Source organism: Carassius carassius, chromosome 5, assembly GCF_963082965.1.
Source record: "Carassius carassius chromosome 5, fCarCar2.1, whole genome shotgun sequence".
NCBI lineage: Eukaryota > Metazoa > Chordata > Actinopteri > Cypriniformes > Cyprinidae > Carassius > Carassius carassius.
This window is the reverse complement of record NC_081759.1, coordinates 1634121-1651692: the sequence shown is the minus strand read 5'-3', so window position 1 is coordinate 1651692 and position 17572 is coordinate 1634121. Positions and strand designations below refer to the sequence as shown.

The 17572-nt window shown below is 37.6% G+C and overlaps 1 protein-coding gene across 1 annotated transcript in view; it reads right to left on the bottom strand.

The window, feature by feature from the left end:
• Nucleotides 1-835: 835 nt before the first annotated feature.
• vkorc1l1 (vitamin K epoxide reductase complex, subunit 1-like 1) overlaps nt 836-17572 on the bottom strand; it is a 29272-nt gene continuing 12535 nt past the window's right edge. The window contains exon 3 of the mRNA XM_059549396.1: nt 836-1886. Coding sequence (XP_059405379.1) covers nt 1660-1886 — 227 coding nt within the window. The 3' untranslated portion in view covers nt 836-1659. The remainder of the gene's footprint in view (nt 1887-17572) is intronic.

The window sequence follows — 17572 nt, the reverse complement described above, 5'->3', positions numbered from 1 at the left end:
TACAGCAGATGCAACTCAAAATATTCAAGTGGAAATCAACTAAACACAAAAAGGAACATGACAAAATAAACCTAAAAATTCAAGCATGAAAGAATGGAAACCTGGGACACGGAAAAACCTCTATTTACTTTTATAAGGAACATTAGTGTACAACAATAAAAAAGTAACCTAAAGTTGACGTCTGACATCTCCAGGAACACACTAAAAACATCCCAAATGATGTTTTCAATCAGAATTGGTTGGAATTACCAAAATAAGGAGTTTCGGATTCGTTTATTAACAAGAAGTTTCTTTCTTCATGGAGAAATATGGCGTTCCATCACTTGTTTAGCAGTGGATCCTCTACAGTGAATGGGTGCCGCCAAAGATCTGATAAAACATCACAATAATCCACAAGCTCTTGTCTTCTCCAGATGTGAACTGATGGACTGGAGTGGTGTGGATTATTGTGATTTATTTATCATCTGTTTGGACTCTCATTCTGACGGCACCCATTCACTGCAGAGCATCCATTGATGAGACACTGATGCAATGACCCATTTCTCCAAATCTGATGAAGAAACAAACTTTTCTATGTCCTGTATGGCCTGAAGGTGAGCTGTTTTCCTTTTTTACTTCCTCTTTCACTTAAAACCAAACCACGATTTGGTGTTATGAGCACTGACGGAGAAATAAACATTTTTTTAACATTACAACTTCGTCTTAAGCACAGTAATTCCAACACACCAAATGCAGGGTTTAATCTGGATCAAGACCGCTTTAGGATGAGTAAAATGCTAAAACACTTGCACAAAGATTACCCCGCACAATCGCTGTTGAAAACACTCATAGGAAGTGACGGACTTGCCGTAGATTGGGACTTTTTAATGTTTCAACAGTAAAACACAAACTAGTCTGGAATATTGCTTTGCTTCAGCTATTTACAGAACTGCAAAACAAACCAATAAAAAAAAAAGTAGTCACAGACAAATCTGATCTACACACATACAGCTCACATTCTTCCATGTTTTATGAGTGGTCCTCTTCCAAAACCATAATTAAAAAATAAATCTGTAAACATAAAAAAAAAAAGAAAATTAAATGACACTTTATTTTCAATAGCAATCCGTTGTTTTTGTGGAATCATCTCTGCGAGTGGTACATTAGCCTCATGATCATTCGTGTTTACCCTTTATAACCCTTAAATACAGTCCCGCTGGAATCAGCTGCTCCCAAAGAGCAACCACTTTCCCAGTGGATTCAAGTAAACTGAATTTCTCACATTGTTTTCTCCATTATTTTATTCCTCAGGGAAAGGACACCCTCTTCTGTTTGTCTCCTAAGTGCTTTCTGACCGCTCTCTCTCTCACGATCAAAGCACAAACCTCATTTTCATCTCAGAGAACAAAGAAAACCAACGAGAAATCAAAGCGGATAAAGATTTGATTCTTGTTTCCAATCCGTCTCTGCAATGCAATAAACCTGTGATCTGTGGCCCCTAAAGATACATGTTTTCTTTCCTTGTTTAATTTTTTGTTTTGTTTTACACACACACATACAACAGAATGAACATTTTTCTCCTGGTGGCAAGTCACAAATTTTTCAGAGGTCACATTTTCCCCACGTGTTGGATGATTGGTTATCCTTCTCTACTTTTGCTGTTGTTGTGTTTTTGTGTGTCTAGTCCCGCTTGGCTTGGAGCTGCTGCTTCCAGGCCTCGTTCAAGTAAACCAGTCGCTTGTAGTTGAGCACAAACAGGATGAAGTTCAGTGCGTATGTGGTGATACAGATGAGGCAGAAGTCCTTAAGGACGAAGTAGAGGATGTAGCACAGATAGAGGGAGCCCATCACTGACGCGATGGAGGTGGTCATGAGAATCAGAGCCGCCATCGCACTGGCCGTCAAACCTAGACACACACAGAGAGAGAAAGAGGTTAACGCACTGGAGAACAACAACTGACAACAACAGAACTAGCAGAGTCCACTACCACAGCAACTGCATTAAATATACATCAATACTCTTTAAGACATGATGGCACTCTTTTAGTGCCATTCAACAATAAAAAGCCATACTCAAACTTTAGTTTTTTTCCTTAACATTGTACTTGCAAAAGATAAAACACACACACATTCAGTATATATATATATATATATATACATTTTTTTTTTTTTACTATTTATATACATTTGTATTAGATTTTACATAAATATTTAATATATAAACACCAGTTTTCTTAAATATACACATAAATATACACAGTATACTGGATGCGATTAATCTGTCATATTATTATTAAATGTTGTTATTTCTTCATTTTTGCAGTTTATTACTATTTTAATGCCATCAGCAAATTATGATAATATACGCAATACAACAATATGAAAATAAAACAAAAAAATATACTTCTTGCAACATTAGAAAATGAATAATTAAAAATAAATTTATAAATAGTTTGTTAGTTTTAAAATAGTAATAATAAAATCGTTTTAGTTTGTTATTATTTTAACGCTATATCAGCAAAAGCTACAGTACAGACCAAAAGTTTGGAAACATTACTGTTTTTAATGTTTTTGAAAGAAGTTTCTTCTGCTCATCAAGCCTGCATTTATTTGATCAAAAATACAGAAAAAACAGTAATATGATATATTTTTAAAGTTTGAAATTATTGTTTTAAAATGTATTATACTTTAAATTATCATTTATTTCTGTGATGCAAAGCTGAATTTTTAGGATCATTATCACATGATCCTTTAGAAATCATTCTAATATGATGATTCATTATCAAAGTTGGAAACAGTTCTGCTGCTTAATATTTTTTCAGAACATGTGATACTTTTTTAGGATACTTCGATGAATAAAAAGTAAAAAAAAAAAGAAGCTATGTTTTTAAAATATAACTATTTAGTAATAACAATATACACTACTGGTCAGTAATCTGGGGTCAGTCATTTTTTTTTTCTTTCTTTTTTTTTTTTTTTTTATAAATAAAATCAATACTTTTATTCAGCAAGGATGTGTTAAATATATGTAAATAAAAGTATGTTTTTTTAAATAAATGCAGTTCTCTTTAACCTTTTATTGATCAAATATATGAGACAGCAGAACTGTTTCCAACACTCATAATAAATCAGAATATTAGAATGATTTCTAAATGATCATGTGATAGACTGATGTTACATGTGACACTGAAGAATGGAGGAATGATGCTGAAAATTCAGCTTTGCATCACAGGAATAAATTATTTTTTTTAAAGTATATTCAAATAGAAAACTATTATTTTAAGTTATAATAATATTTCACAATATTACAGTTTTCTCTGTATTTTTGATCAAATAAATGCAGGCTTGATGAGCAGAAGAAACTTCTTTCAAAAACATTAAAAATAGTAATGTTTCCAAACTTTTGGTCTGTACTGTATATTTTTGAAAGAAACAATCAAACAATAATAATTAAACAATATACTTATAACAACATTACAAAATCAACTATGTGAATTTTGTTCATCCTTTTGTTCAATATTAGATATTTTTCAAGATTTTTCCAGGTGTAAATTTTATAAAAACATCCATTAATTAAATTTCTGAATATAATATATCTAATTTTATATGTAGGCCTAATATCTAATAGCAAGACAGTTCAGTAAAATATGCAAATTAGTTCAACTTTAAATTCAGCAATTATGGATTAATTATATTTGTTACAATTATAACACCCAGTATATTATTTCCTTTTAAAATCGATTTCTTTACCTGTTGAATCATAGCCAAATGAGATTAAGACAGTTACAGTTAGAATAACTTCTTATAAATCACTCTGAAATTCATATTTTCTAGCGTATGACAAGACAATCCAAGCAAAACCTACTCAACTCCTTCACTGTTTGTCATTCACTTGTCACAGAGTAATGGCAAAACAATGAATACTGCAGAATGGCTCCTATATTGTCACAAGCTGTGACAATTGTGCATTTTAAAGTGGGCGTGGTTTGTAAGGGGGTGGGCCACGTCTGAGGCTTGACCTTTCCCCCACTCATCACTCACTTGAGCCCTTCAGAAAAGGGAGTATTTCTCCAGAACAGAGGGCATTCAACACACGCTGGCACCGTCTTGCTTTTCATAGTCATGAAATTTCATTAGGGCAGAGCAGGACAAACGGATCACACACACATAATGGTGCAGACAAGGAAAGAACCATTTGAGATTCGGGTCATGGAGATAAATAACATAAATGAGTGATACGGAATGGTTTCAGAAAGTGTCTGTTGGTTCAAGCTAGACAGTCAAAAAATGTCCTTATATTTGTTTTTTAACTCATAAGTTTTATATCATATAAGTGATATCACACCAGCAGCGAAAGTATTATCACACGAGTGCTGTTTTTGTCACAAAGAACACCTGCAATTGTGATTTTATACAACAGTTCAGTTAAATAAGCAAAATTTTAACACAATATTGTGCGTTTTGTTCAATTTTGCCTAAGAAAATATTACCTCTAAAGCCACAGCAGAATTGTTGTGTGTCTGCGAGCAACACAGCAGTGTTTAGTTTCTGAATGAATCCGCGTTTTGAACAAATCGTGTGAATCAATGATTTAAAGGCCCATTCATAGAGACAGCAGTTTACTGAATTCCTGAATGAATCAGTCGTTTGAACAAATCGACTCAAAGACATTTACTGCCACCTGCTAACAGTTTTAATTTCTTCTTTAGAGTATCATTTCATTTATTAACAAATAATGATAATAATAATAATAATTAAAAGGATAGTTCATCATTTACTCACCTGAATGATTTATTTTCGTTTGCACATAAAAAGGCATTTTGAATGCTGTTGGAAACTAAGCTGTTTTGGTCACTAGTTGCAAAAAATACAAATAAAATAAATAGATTGCATTATAAACTCTTGATCTGGGAAGTAAATGGTATTGTCGTTTTTATTTGTTTAATTAGGATTTTATGTTGTCTCAAAGGAAAAAAAAGCTCTTGGGGACCAGTGTAGTAACCGGCTGGAGAAAATCATTGTTCTGGATGCTGATGGTGCATTTTAATTTTGCTGAGGGTTAATTTTGAGCAGCAAAGGGGGTGTCATAGCCCTTCTGCAGCAAAAGGCAGGTGACCACATTGTGCCTTTCCACTGTATGCCTCACAGGTAAGACTAGAACAGGGATTCCCAAATTTCGGAGCTTATTCTTTTTAATGATGTGGATCGTTTGTAACTTCATTGCAATTTATTTCAATGTACTGTCGTTCTTATTTCCATAACCGTTGTGTTATAGTGGTTCTCAACCTTTTTTCCCACTGGGCCGCACTTTGGTCCAAGTCCAAGCAGATTGCACAGATTCGAGTAGCAATGGGCTTCTTCACACTGCCTCCACATGTGCAATTGTTCTTTTGAAGCCTACTGACCACGCGCACCTGTCCGCGCGGTCATAAAAAAATGGGAGGTACGCGTTCGTCCTCTCAGAGCCTCCGCACACACTCTCCCATGACGATGTTTACGTCACGCCTACCTAGCGGACTCCCCGCGGACGTGGTAAGTTTAACATAGGCTTAAGATGCAGTCTGTAAGACGCGCACGGGAGCATGACTTGACGCGACATTGCAGAAAATGTGCGTTCACAAATGTAGCCTATGTTGATCCAAATATGGAAAGCACATTCGAATTTAATAATATGAGGTTCTCTCCAGAGATGTTTTGCCACATTTCTTCAATTAAGGATGATTGCTACGTAATATATGGTGTTCCCATTTGCCTGAAGTAAGTTGCGGGGCAAACCAAAAATCCAACACTCTCCTTCACTACTGATACTGCGACTATTATTTTTTCTACGTGTTCATTCACTGGCCTTTTTCACATTTCTTTTTTTTCTCCCTTAAAAACAAATTTGTCCATTCTGATGCTCAATTTTACTGAACTAATGACTGTTGATGGCTATTTGAATTGAATTCTGCCAAAGTGGGCGCTTGTATGTGTTCGTTAAATGCGTAATGTTATGTGAGTAGGTCTGCTCATGTCTGAAAATAATATATGAAACACAAAATAATTTAACAAGAAATATAAGCTATAGCCTAATGTTTTTTAAGTAAATGTTTAAATTAATGTAAAAAAATTATAATAATTGTAAAACTGAAAAAAAAAAAAAAATAATAGTGTTCAGCATGGTGGGACGCATTTGAATTCGTGGCAATGTTTCTTTTACGCGGCTGAAAATAACCGTGCTTTCTGTTACTGAGCCTGTGTCTGTCACTCGTCCTCTTAAAAGTAGAAGCTTGTGCGTAGCTTTGTTGCATTATATTGAAACTTTGATGATGTTTTTATTGTCGTGCATGTTCTGGTTATTTGCGCATGATTAAACATGACTCTTTATATGGTGATAAAAGACAGCTTTGTTGCGTTTTTTTTTAAGTGGGGATTGGGGGTGCGCCAACCCGGTTGGGACATAGAAGGGGGTGCGCAGGAAACAAAGTTTGGGAACCGCTGGACTAGAAGATAAGGTATCACTGACACCCTAAAGTCACTTTGGGTTATTTTCTTTTATAGAGCAGATGTATCTACATTTAAAATTTGGCTATATTTTCAGATTGGAACTGTCAGTGTTGTCAGTGCAGAGGGACAATCCAATGAGGGGGTAATTGTACAACCTTATACATTTAATTTGGAAGACATACTATTTCAGCCCAAAATCAATGAGAGAGCTCAGGGTCATTGGGGCTGACTTGGGGGTAAATGTGCTGATGCCCAGTGTGGTGAAGGGGACAAGGTGGCTCCTACGTTTCAAGCGCCCTGGAGACCTTTCTTAAACCAGGACAGTTCACTGCTGTGTACTACCATATGGACCATTTGGCAGGATCCTCTGCCAATGCAGACATTGCAGGACGACCCACAAAGGCCAGGGCATTCTTTCATAGGATTCCTTTCATTATTAGAGACACTTACACCAGTGTTATTATTAGAGACACTTACACCAGTGTTATTGACGCGACGCTGTGATCATCGGAGACTCCATCGTCCAACACGTAAGTGCTACGTTAGCCGAAGGTAAAGTGCACACTCATTGTTTGCCTGGTGCTCGTGTTCTTGATGTTTCTGCGCAGATACCCGCGATCCTGAAGGTCGACGAGAGCCCCAGAGCGGTCGTGCTTCACGCCGGGGTTAACGACACCACGCTGCGGCAGACGGAGATGCTGAAGAGGGACTTCAGCAGCCTGATCGAGACGGTTCGCAGGACAACGCCCGCGGCGACGATCGTCGTGTCAGGACCACTGCCCACGTATCGACGAGGACACGAAAGGTTCAGTAGACTTTTTGCTTTAAATGAATGGCTGTTGTCATGGTGTAAAGAACAGAAACTGCTATTTGTTAATAACTGGAACCTTTTCTGGGAGCGTCCTAGGCTGTTTCGCGCTGATGGATTACACCCCAGCAGAATCGGAGCGGAGCTGCTCTCTGACAACATCTCCAGGACACTTCGCTCCATGTGACTAGTAAGACAATTCTCTAATAACTATTATGATGAGTTTTGTTCCACCCGCTTAAATGATAAAAGTACTTGTGCTGTAAAAACTATTAAGACTGTGTCTGTTCCCCGAATAGTGAGGTCAAAATATAATGTAGGATCTAGAAAAAATCTTATCGTAATTAAACCAGAAAAATGTAAAGTAAATGAACAAAAACAATTTTTAAAGTTTGGGCTCATAAATATTAGATCACTCACACCCAAAGCAGTTATTGTAAATGAAATGATCACAGAAAATAGTTTTGATGTACTCTGCTTGACTGAAACCTGGCTAAAACCAAATGATTATTTTGGTCTAAATGAGTCTACTCCACCAAACTACTGTTATAAGCATGAGCCCCGTCAGACTGGTCGTGGCGGAGGTGTTGCAACAATATATAGTGATATTCTCAATGTTACCCAGAAAACAGGATACAGGTTTAACTCTTTTGAAATACTTCTGCTAAATGTTACACTGTCAGACATGCAAAAGAAATCTAATGTATCTCTTGCTCTGGCTACTGTGTATAGACCACCAGGGCCGTATACAGAATTCCTAAAAGAATTTGCAGATTTCCTCTCAGACCTTCTAGTTACAGTTGATAAGGCGCTAATCATGGGAGATTTTAATATTCACGTTGATAATGCAAATGATACATAAGGACTTGCGTTTACTGACCTAATAAACTCCTTTGGAGTCAAGTAAAATGTCACCGGGCCCACTCATCGTTTTAATCATACACTAGATCTAATTATATCGCATGGAATCGATCTTACTGCTATAGATATTGTACCCCAATGTGATGATATTACAGACCATTTCCTTGTATCGTGCATGCTGCGTATAACTGATATTAACTATATGTCTCAGCGTTACAGTCTGGGCAGAACTATTGTTTTTTTTTTTTGTTTTTTTTATTTGATAGGGACAATGCTCATTGATCAACAGACAAGTTACTTGCTGTAAACAAGCCAGAGTTAGCTACAAGTGCTAGTTTCCATCTGTTGTCCCTAGCCAGATCTTAACAGGCACCCTAAAATACAAAAGTCAATAAAGATACACTAAAATACAGTAGCAATGTAATAAATACAGCAGAAATTTTAAAACAATATGGGCATACTCTCAAACAGACAATATGTTGTTCACATCAACCCTCAACTTAATTACAGTATAAAGTAGATACAGTATATGAACAAATAATAAAAAAATATACATACATACATACATACATACACATATACACACACATATATATATACATATATATACATACACATACATATATATATATATACATACACACATACATACATGTTCATAAACTTAAACATTTGGTGTATGGTTACAATTATAATTATCCCTAATCCAAGATTTAAGCTGGTTTTTAAAAGAGGAGAGACTATTACACTCCCTTAACTCATTGGGTAGGCTATTCCAAAAAATTGTAGCTCTGACAGAAAAGGCTGTATTTCCAATCCTACTTTTTCTATATTGAACTATGCAGTCCCCTCTGGTGGTTGCTCTGGTTACTCTATTGACCCTATCTTTCTGTTTTATAAACTGGCACAGTGGTGGTGGAGCAAGCCCACGGAGTACCTTAAAGACAAGACATGCGTCAGCAAAGTGTCTGAAGTTTTCAAAGCTAAACATATTGTGTTTTTTGATTATGTGACAATGATGATAGCTATTAGCCTTACAGTCCAATGTCTTTAATGCCTGTTTATAGAGTGACTCCAATGGTTGCAATGTTGTTTTATTGGCTTGCGACCAGCTTGTTAAACAATAAGAAAAATGTGATAAGATCATCGCATGCAAGAAAAGCTTTGCAGCCTTCAATGTTAGATATGATCTTATATGCTTAAAATTTGCAAGATTAAATTTAACAATATTGGCAACCTTTTTTGTATGCTTTTTAAAGGAGAGTTGTGAGTCTAGGATGATTCCCAGATATTTAAAGTCAGATACCACTCTAACCTTATCTTGGTTAACAATTACCTCAGGGTCATAAGTCACAGTAGTTTGTTTTGTAAAATACATACATACTGTTTTACTTATGTTCAGATGTAAGCATGAATTAGTTAGCCATATGGATACCTTGCTCATGGCCTCAGTCAGTTGGTGTGCAGCTTGTTGTTTATTTTTAGCATGCACGTAGAGGACTGTGTCATCTGCATACATTTGTAAATGTACAGATGGACAAACAGTGGGCAGGTCATTTATATAGAGACTGAACAAAAGGGGGCCCAGTATAGATCCTTGAGGGACACCTATTCTAGAGTTTAGATATGTGGATTGAGTGTTGTTAATGCGTGTGCTTTGTTTTCTGTCAGTTAAATATGATTTCATCCATTTAATTGCATTCCCACAGAAATTAAAGTAGGATAATTTTGACAAAAGAACGTCATGATCGACGGTGTCAAATGCTTTTTTGAAATCTAAAAATATTGCACCCACCACGCCTCCTTTATCTAGATTCATTTTGATGTTCTCGATAAAAAAGCAGTTGGCTGTTTCCATGGAGTGATTACTTCGAAAGCCAAACTGCATTGGGTGCAGTGGTGTATGGCCTTTACTAAGATGAGCAGTCAGCTGTTTCGCCACCCATTTCTCTACTACCTTGGATATTACAGGTAGTATACTGATGGGCCTATAGTTCTCTACTAGTGTTTTATCACCGGCCTTGAAAATGGGGGTTACCACGGCTGTTTTCCAGGAACTTGGGAAAATACCTTGTTTAATTGATAAATTGATTAAATGTGTAAGAGGTATAATTAAAGACTGTTTATGAGTTTTAAAAAATACAAAATCAAGACCAAAAGCATCTTTAGCTTTTGAGTTCCTTAGTGAATTTATGGTATTCTCTACCTCAAGTTCACTAATTTCCTCAATTCTAAAAACTGGTTTGTCATTATCAATAGGAATGCTCACTATATTACTAGTAATGCACTTCTGTGCCAGTTCCTCAACTGATTGGATAAAAAATTTGTTAAAAGTGCTTGCTATAATATCTTCTTCTCTGGTTATGATTCCATTTAATTTCAGTTCAAGTGCCGGTGCGCAGTGCTGAGTATCTTTACCAATTAATTTATTAAGATTGTTCCAGATTAATTTCCCATCTCCCTTTGCATCATCAATTACTTTTATATAGAAATCTGCTTTGGCTTTCCTTATGTTCCTTACTACTCTATTTCTGAGGGATGTATAGCTATACCAGTCACTTCTGAGTCCTGACTTAAGTGCAATCTTTAGTGAGGAGTCTCTGTCCCTCATCTGTTTCCAGAGAGCCTCATTGAGCCAAGGTTGAGAATTTTTCTGTCTTGGTCTGTGTGACATTCTTCTGTTATATAAGGATATTATAGTATTAATAGTGCTTGAAAACATATTGCAACTGTTCTCTATATCTTCAATAACCAGAAGATCAGTCCAGTCGATATCATTTAAGGCAGATTTGAATTTGTCCATATCATTTTTAGGAATACTCAATTGATGTTGTTTCACTATGATTGTTTTCTTAAAACGTTTTTTGGTGAGTTTCCTTCCTAATAGTGTTATATTATGGTCAGATAAACCTGTTAATAAATTGTATGATTTTGTTATCCTTTCCGGTCTGTTTGTAAACATTAAGTCAATTTGCGTCTGAGAGGAGTGAGTGATGCGGGTGGGACCAAGAACTAACTGGGTGAGATCAAATTTGTCTGTTATATCTTTAAGTTTTTTCCGATCAATTTTATTTTCCCAGTTTATATTAAAATCACCCATTAAAATTAACTCCTTTCTTTCTTGACATTGTTTTAACAGTTTGTGTAAATTATCATAAAAAGCAATGGTAGATGAAGGAGGACGATAAAAACAAATTAAAATAAATGACATTTCAGGGGATAGCCAAACGTTCAGTCCAAGGCATTCAATATCTAATCCAGGCGACCATTCAATCAGATTACATTTGATTGTGTCTTTCACATAGATTAACACGCCTCCCCCTCGCCCTTTGTCTCTGTCCTTTCTGAAAACATTGTATCCAGATACATTAACAGCAGCCTCTGGGGAATATTTACTTAACCACGTTTCCGAGACACCAAGAAAATCCAGGTTGGAATTATTTAGTAGATGTTCCATTTGATCGCTCTTTGAGACCATACTACGGACATTAATATGTCCGCCTAATAATCCCCTTGGTTTGGAGCGTGGGTCCCATAGAATTTTTGCCTGGTTTAAAGTTTTAAAAAATTTAAACTTACGATGTTTCCTGATAGCTGGATTGAGATCAGTAAGTTTTCGTTTATCACGAATAGGCCGCATTACCGGTGTAGAGATCCCCAGCATCGGAGACATGAATGATGAAAGCTTACCACTGGCATGCGTCAAAGTTGTGAAGTGTTCCTCACGTGTCGCTCCGTGTAAGGTGGAATCCAAACCGGAGGCCACACATGGATTCAGCGCATCCAGGGAAGACCGCAGCATGCCGTCCACCTGTGCCATCCACGAGCACCCGCGTGATCCTCGGCTTCCTCCCACGTTCAGACTCCGACTGCGGCCGTTGTCCCACCGGTAATCCAGGGCAGGTCCCAGGCGACAGCCGTGCGCGTCCATGGAGAGGACGGCGTCACCAATACCGGCTCCGTGCGGACCAGGGTTAGGCTCTACATCTCCAGCCAAGAGAAGGATAGTCAACAGCAAAAGAATATCCTGGTAGGGCCGTCTTGATTTTATTTTCCTTCGGGAACCTGTATGATTTGGCAGGGTAGCTTGGCCTTTGTTTAGCAGAGCTTCGTAAATAGTATGTTGGCTCGATGCGTTTGGACTGCGTTTAGACTTTCCAAGCCCAGCTGAACCGGCACAACAACATCGCACAGACAGTAGGAGTAGCACAACGACTAAACTTGCTACAAACAGACTTTTTGTGATCGTAGCACTTTGCCTTGATTGTATGAGATGGCGTGAGCCAGTTTTATACGAAAAATAGTGTTTTGCGTGGTTGGTAGCATTGTTTGCGTATACGGCGACAGCAGCACCTGTCCGCATGCGTCCTGCCATGATCTCTTAAAGACCTGGTTCCAGCCACCAAAGACAGATTCGCAAATAACCTGCCTGATCTATTTCAACTGCTATTTGTACCCAAAAATACACATGAATTAGACGAAATTACTGACAACATGGGCACTATTTTCTCTAATACATTAGAAGCTGTTGCCCCCATCAAATTGAAAAAGGTTAGAGAAAAACGTACTGTGCCATGGTATAACAGTAACACTCACTCTCTCAAGAAAGTAACTCGTAGTCTTGAACGCAAATGGAGAAAAACTAACTTGGAAGTTTTTAAAATTGCATGGAAAAACAGTATGTGCAGCTATAGACAGGCTCTAAAAACTGCTAGGGCAGAGCATATCCACAAACTCATTGAAAATAACCAAAACAATCCAAGGTTTTTATTTAGCACAGTGGCTAAATTAACAAATTACCAGACGCCACCTGATTCAAATATTCCACCAACGTTAAATAGTAATGACTATGAATTTCTTCACTGATAAAATAGATAACATTAGAAATACAATAGCGAATGTAGATTCTACAGCGTCTAACACTTCAGTTTCATCCATCGCACCCAAAGATAAACTGCAGTGCTTTACAAATATAGGACAGGAAGAGCTAAATAAACTTATCACTGTATCTAAACCAAAAACATGTTTATTAGATCCTGTACCCACTAAATTACTAAAAGAGCTGTTACCTGTAGCCGAAGAACCGCTTCTCAATATCATTAACTCGTCGTTATCTTTAGGTCACGTCCCAAAACCATTCAAGCTGGCGGTTATCAAGCCTCTTATTAAGAAACCAAAACTAGATCCTAGTGTACTGGCAAATTATAGGCCTATTTCAAATCTTCCATTTATGTCTAAAATTTTAGAAAAAGTTGTGTCTGCTCAATTGAGCACCTTCCTGCATAAAAATGATCTGTATGAAGAATTTCAGTCAGGATTTAGGCCCCACCATAGCACAGAAACTGCACTTGTTAAAATTACAAATGACCTGCTTCTTGCGTCAGATCAAGGCTGCATCTCATTTCTAGTCTTACTTGATCTTAGTGCTGCGTTCGACACCATAGATCATGACATACTCATAGATCGATTACAAAACTATACAGGTATTCAAGGGCAGGCTCTAAGATGGTTTAGATCCTACCTGTCCGATCGCTACCATTTTGTTTACTTAAATGGGGTGTCATCTCATTTATCATCAGTAAAATATGGAGTGCCACAAGGATCCGTCCTAGGTCCCCTTCTATTTTCAATACACATGTTGCCCCTTGGTAATATTATTAGAAAATACGGAATTAGCTTCCACTGTTATGCTGATGATACTCAGCTATATATTTCAACGAGACCAGATGAAACTTCCCAATTATCTAAGCTAACAGAGTGTGTTAAAAATGTAAAAGATTGGATGACAAATAATTTTCTCCAATTAAATTCGGATAAGACAGAGATATTAATTATTGGACCAAAAAACACCACACAGAATCTTGTAGATTACAATCTGCAACTAGACGGATGTACTGTTACTTCCTCTACAGTCAGAAATCTGGGTGTTATATTGGACAGCAATTTGTCTTTTGAAAATCATATTTCCAATGTTACAAAAACCGCATTCTTCCATCTTAGAAACATTGCCAAGCTACGAAACATGTTATCTGTTTCTGATGCAGAAAAGCTAGTTCATGCTTTCATGACCTCTAGACTGGACTATTGTAATGGACTTCTAGGTGGTTGTCCTGCTTCTTCAATAAACAAGCTACAGGTAGTCCAAAATGCAGCAGCTAGAGTCCTTACCAGGTCAAGAAAATATGATCATATTACCCCAATTTTACAGTCTCTGCACTGGCTACCTATTAAGTTCCGTATCAGTTACAAATTATCATTACTTACCTATAAGGCCCTAAATGGTTTAGCTCCTGCGTACCTAACTAGCCTTATACCACGCTACAACCCATCACGCACCCTAAGGTCACAAAACGCTGGACTTTTGGTAGTTCCTAGGATAGCAAAGTCCACTAAAGGAGGTAGAGCTTTTTCACATTTGGCTCCCAAACTCTGGAATAGCCTTCCTGATAATGTTCGGGGTTCAGACACACTCTCTCTGTTTAAATCTAGATTAAAAACGCATCTCTTTCGCCAAGCATTCGAATAATGTATCTCTTAAATTGTGAGTGTAGTTGCATCTGCATTTTTATTCTTTAGCTTGGGTTAAACTAATTTTACTTTGTTGGATCAGCAGCTATGCTAATGATGTCTCTATTTTGTTTCTATGTTTTGCCACGGGATTTACATCCCGTGGTAACTAGGATTTACACAAGCTCCAGTCTGGATCCAGAACACCTGAGAAGAGATGATGCTGACCCTCAGAGGACCCCAGATGATGCTAACCTTGAATCAACAAACAGAACTAACAATTATTGCTACATGTGTGACTGCATCCTATAATTACTATTAATTAATAATATTGATAGTTCATCATCTAGCTGACTACGTCTTGTATTATTATTATTATTATTTTTATTTTTCTAAAATCCTGTCAAACGTGCACAAACTACTAGCTACTACTAAATATTGTAGAAACATAATTTTCTGTAAAGTTGCTTTGTAACGATTTGTATTGTAAAAAAGCGCTATACAAATAAACTTGAATTGAATTGAATTGAATTATTATTTTTTTTTTTTTGGAATTTAGTTCATCTGTGTTCTATGTGACAGTTTTTTATTGTTGTATGATACAGGTTAAGAAATAAATGGAAGATGCCACTTTCGTGGCCTTTTGCTATTTCATTGCAGACGTGTTCAGTGGCATTAGTAAGATTAGCCTCCTACTACAGAGGAATGAGATCATCCTACCACAGTTAAGGGGAAATGGAGTGGGATGTGTAAATTTGTATTGTGTTTGTGGTCATCTTCAGCTGTGTTAATAATACTGCACTGTCATATCGAAACAGGCAGTTTGCGGCCTTGAAAAATGCTGGTGACCACAGAGGCAATGGTTGCAAGACCCAAGCCTAGTGGAAGACTGTCAGAGTTCCTGGCTTACATGAGGCTGCAGAGAAGGCAATCTACAAATTCCAGGCATATGTATGGTTCTGTCTCCCATTTAAACAGAGAACAGTCTATTTTTACAAATATTTATAATATCTAACTCACAGTCTCTATTTATGGTTTAATGCAACACACAGACAATAACACTCAAAGAAGAGGCATCAAAGCTGACAAGAGATGGTGTTGCAGACGCGAGAAGAGGAGTTTTCACTGCATTCTCCAAGTTAGCGGTGTTAATTCGTTGCTTGAGAGATGCCGCAACAATGTTCTTGAATTCGGTCACTTTCTGTGATTCTCCATGGGCATATTTGAGGCACTGTAGAAGACCGCAGTTCTTAGGGGCCGTTCACTTATCGCGTCTTTTGTGCGCTCAAGTTCGTTATTTCCAATGTAGGCATGCGGTATGTGTGCTCATAATGGAAGCGACGCGGTTGCGATGCGCACGCGGTGTGACACGCCCGTTTTTTTTTCAGGAGCGTCTGCACAGCATCGAGTTAAAAACATCTCAACTTTTCAGAATGCCGCAAGTGCACCGCAGGTCATGTGACAAGAACTAAACATTCAGCTTCATCCTTTCCCGTAACAACGTTGAAATAGCGTTTTCCACATGTTTTTAGGCGCGATACGTGAACGGCCCCTTATTCATTCATTAATTATTTTACGTAGCCTTCGTTTGTATGTAGGCCTAGGCAATTTATATATTTACAATACTTACTAAAATATAATTAATATTATTTTATTGCTTTTGTATTAGTTGTTTGAAGAGTAAAAAAAATTGGTCGGTCTTAACGCATGCTGCGTTCACACCAAACGCGAATAGAGCATCAAATTCGTGTCTACCGCATCTAGTTTGCCACTTGAACATTTTGAATGCATTCGTCTATTTTGCTCTAGATGCGCGTAGAAATAAAAGTTTGAAGCGAAATTGACACGCATCCGAGGTGAAATCCGCTTTTGTGGGAGGGGCAAGTGCTAGGCGGTTGTCTGTTTGCAAGATGGCTGATGTTGATTGAGCACTCGGGTCTTTTCCACTTTTTCCTGCACACATTCTCTGAATAAACACATTATCTTGTTAGCAAAAAGTAGCTGTAGGCTATATTAGGGGGAAAATAGTTGTAAAAAATGGCGGGAAGGCAGCGGGTCGATAAACGTGTACGTGACTCAAAAGTTAAATGTGTATTTACAACACACTATTCCAAGCGAGGTCCTTTTTATTCCTGAAATATAAACTTGTGTGTGATACTTGTGTAATATAGCTCCGGTTGACTGCTCACTGACAACATCAGTTGTTCCTCCATGTTGAATGAGTGACTCCTGAGCAGGCTCCTGATTGGTTAACGTGGCGCGAAAAGCACCATTCGCGCGTAATGCGCGTATCGCGCCAGACGCTCAATTCGCGCGAATTTGCATCTACCGCGCCACGCTAAACACCTAATTCGCGCTGCGAGACCTCCAGACGCACGTAAACGCGTCTTTACATTGACTTAACATTGAAATAATTCGCGCCAGACACTCTATTCGCATTTCGTGTGAATGCAACATTAACGCAAATGTACAACCGGCAAGTCGGTCGGACTAAAAGCAAAAAATAAATAAAAAATTTGAGTCGGTCCTAAATTGACAGGGTCGGTCGGGTTACGGCAAACAAGAATATTTTTAAGGATGGCCTCAGAATTTTCGTTGATGAAAACAACTCTACTTAGAAGGCAGCTCACTAGGTTTATGAAAGACCAGAGCCATTCACTTGAGTCAATAGCCTGGCCATTCATTCACGCATCGATAAGGAAATTAGCGAAGAAACTGCACAGTAAAATGTAAAACAGTTTATAGGAAGTGCAAAACGGTTCCAAACGTTTAGCCGTCCATCACTCCGAGAGCAAACTGCAAGTTGGCATTATGCAAATGTGCTGCAATAGCGTGAAGAAAGACTTGACTGTGTCCAGTTTTAGAAGCACAATGAACCTGGGGACAGATCAGCAGAGCCAAACACACAGAAGAACTTAAGTCAGCAAAGCC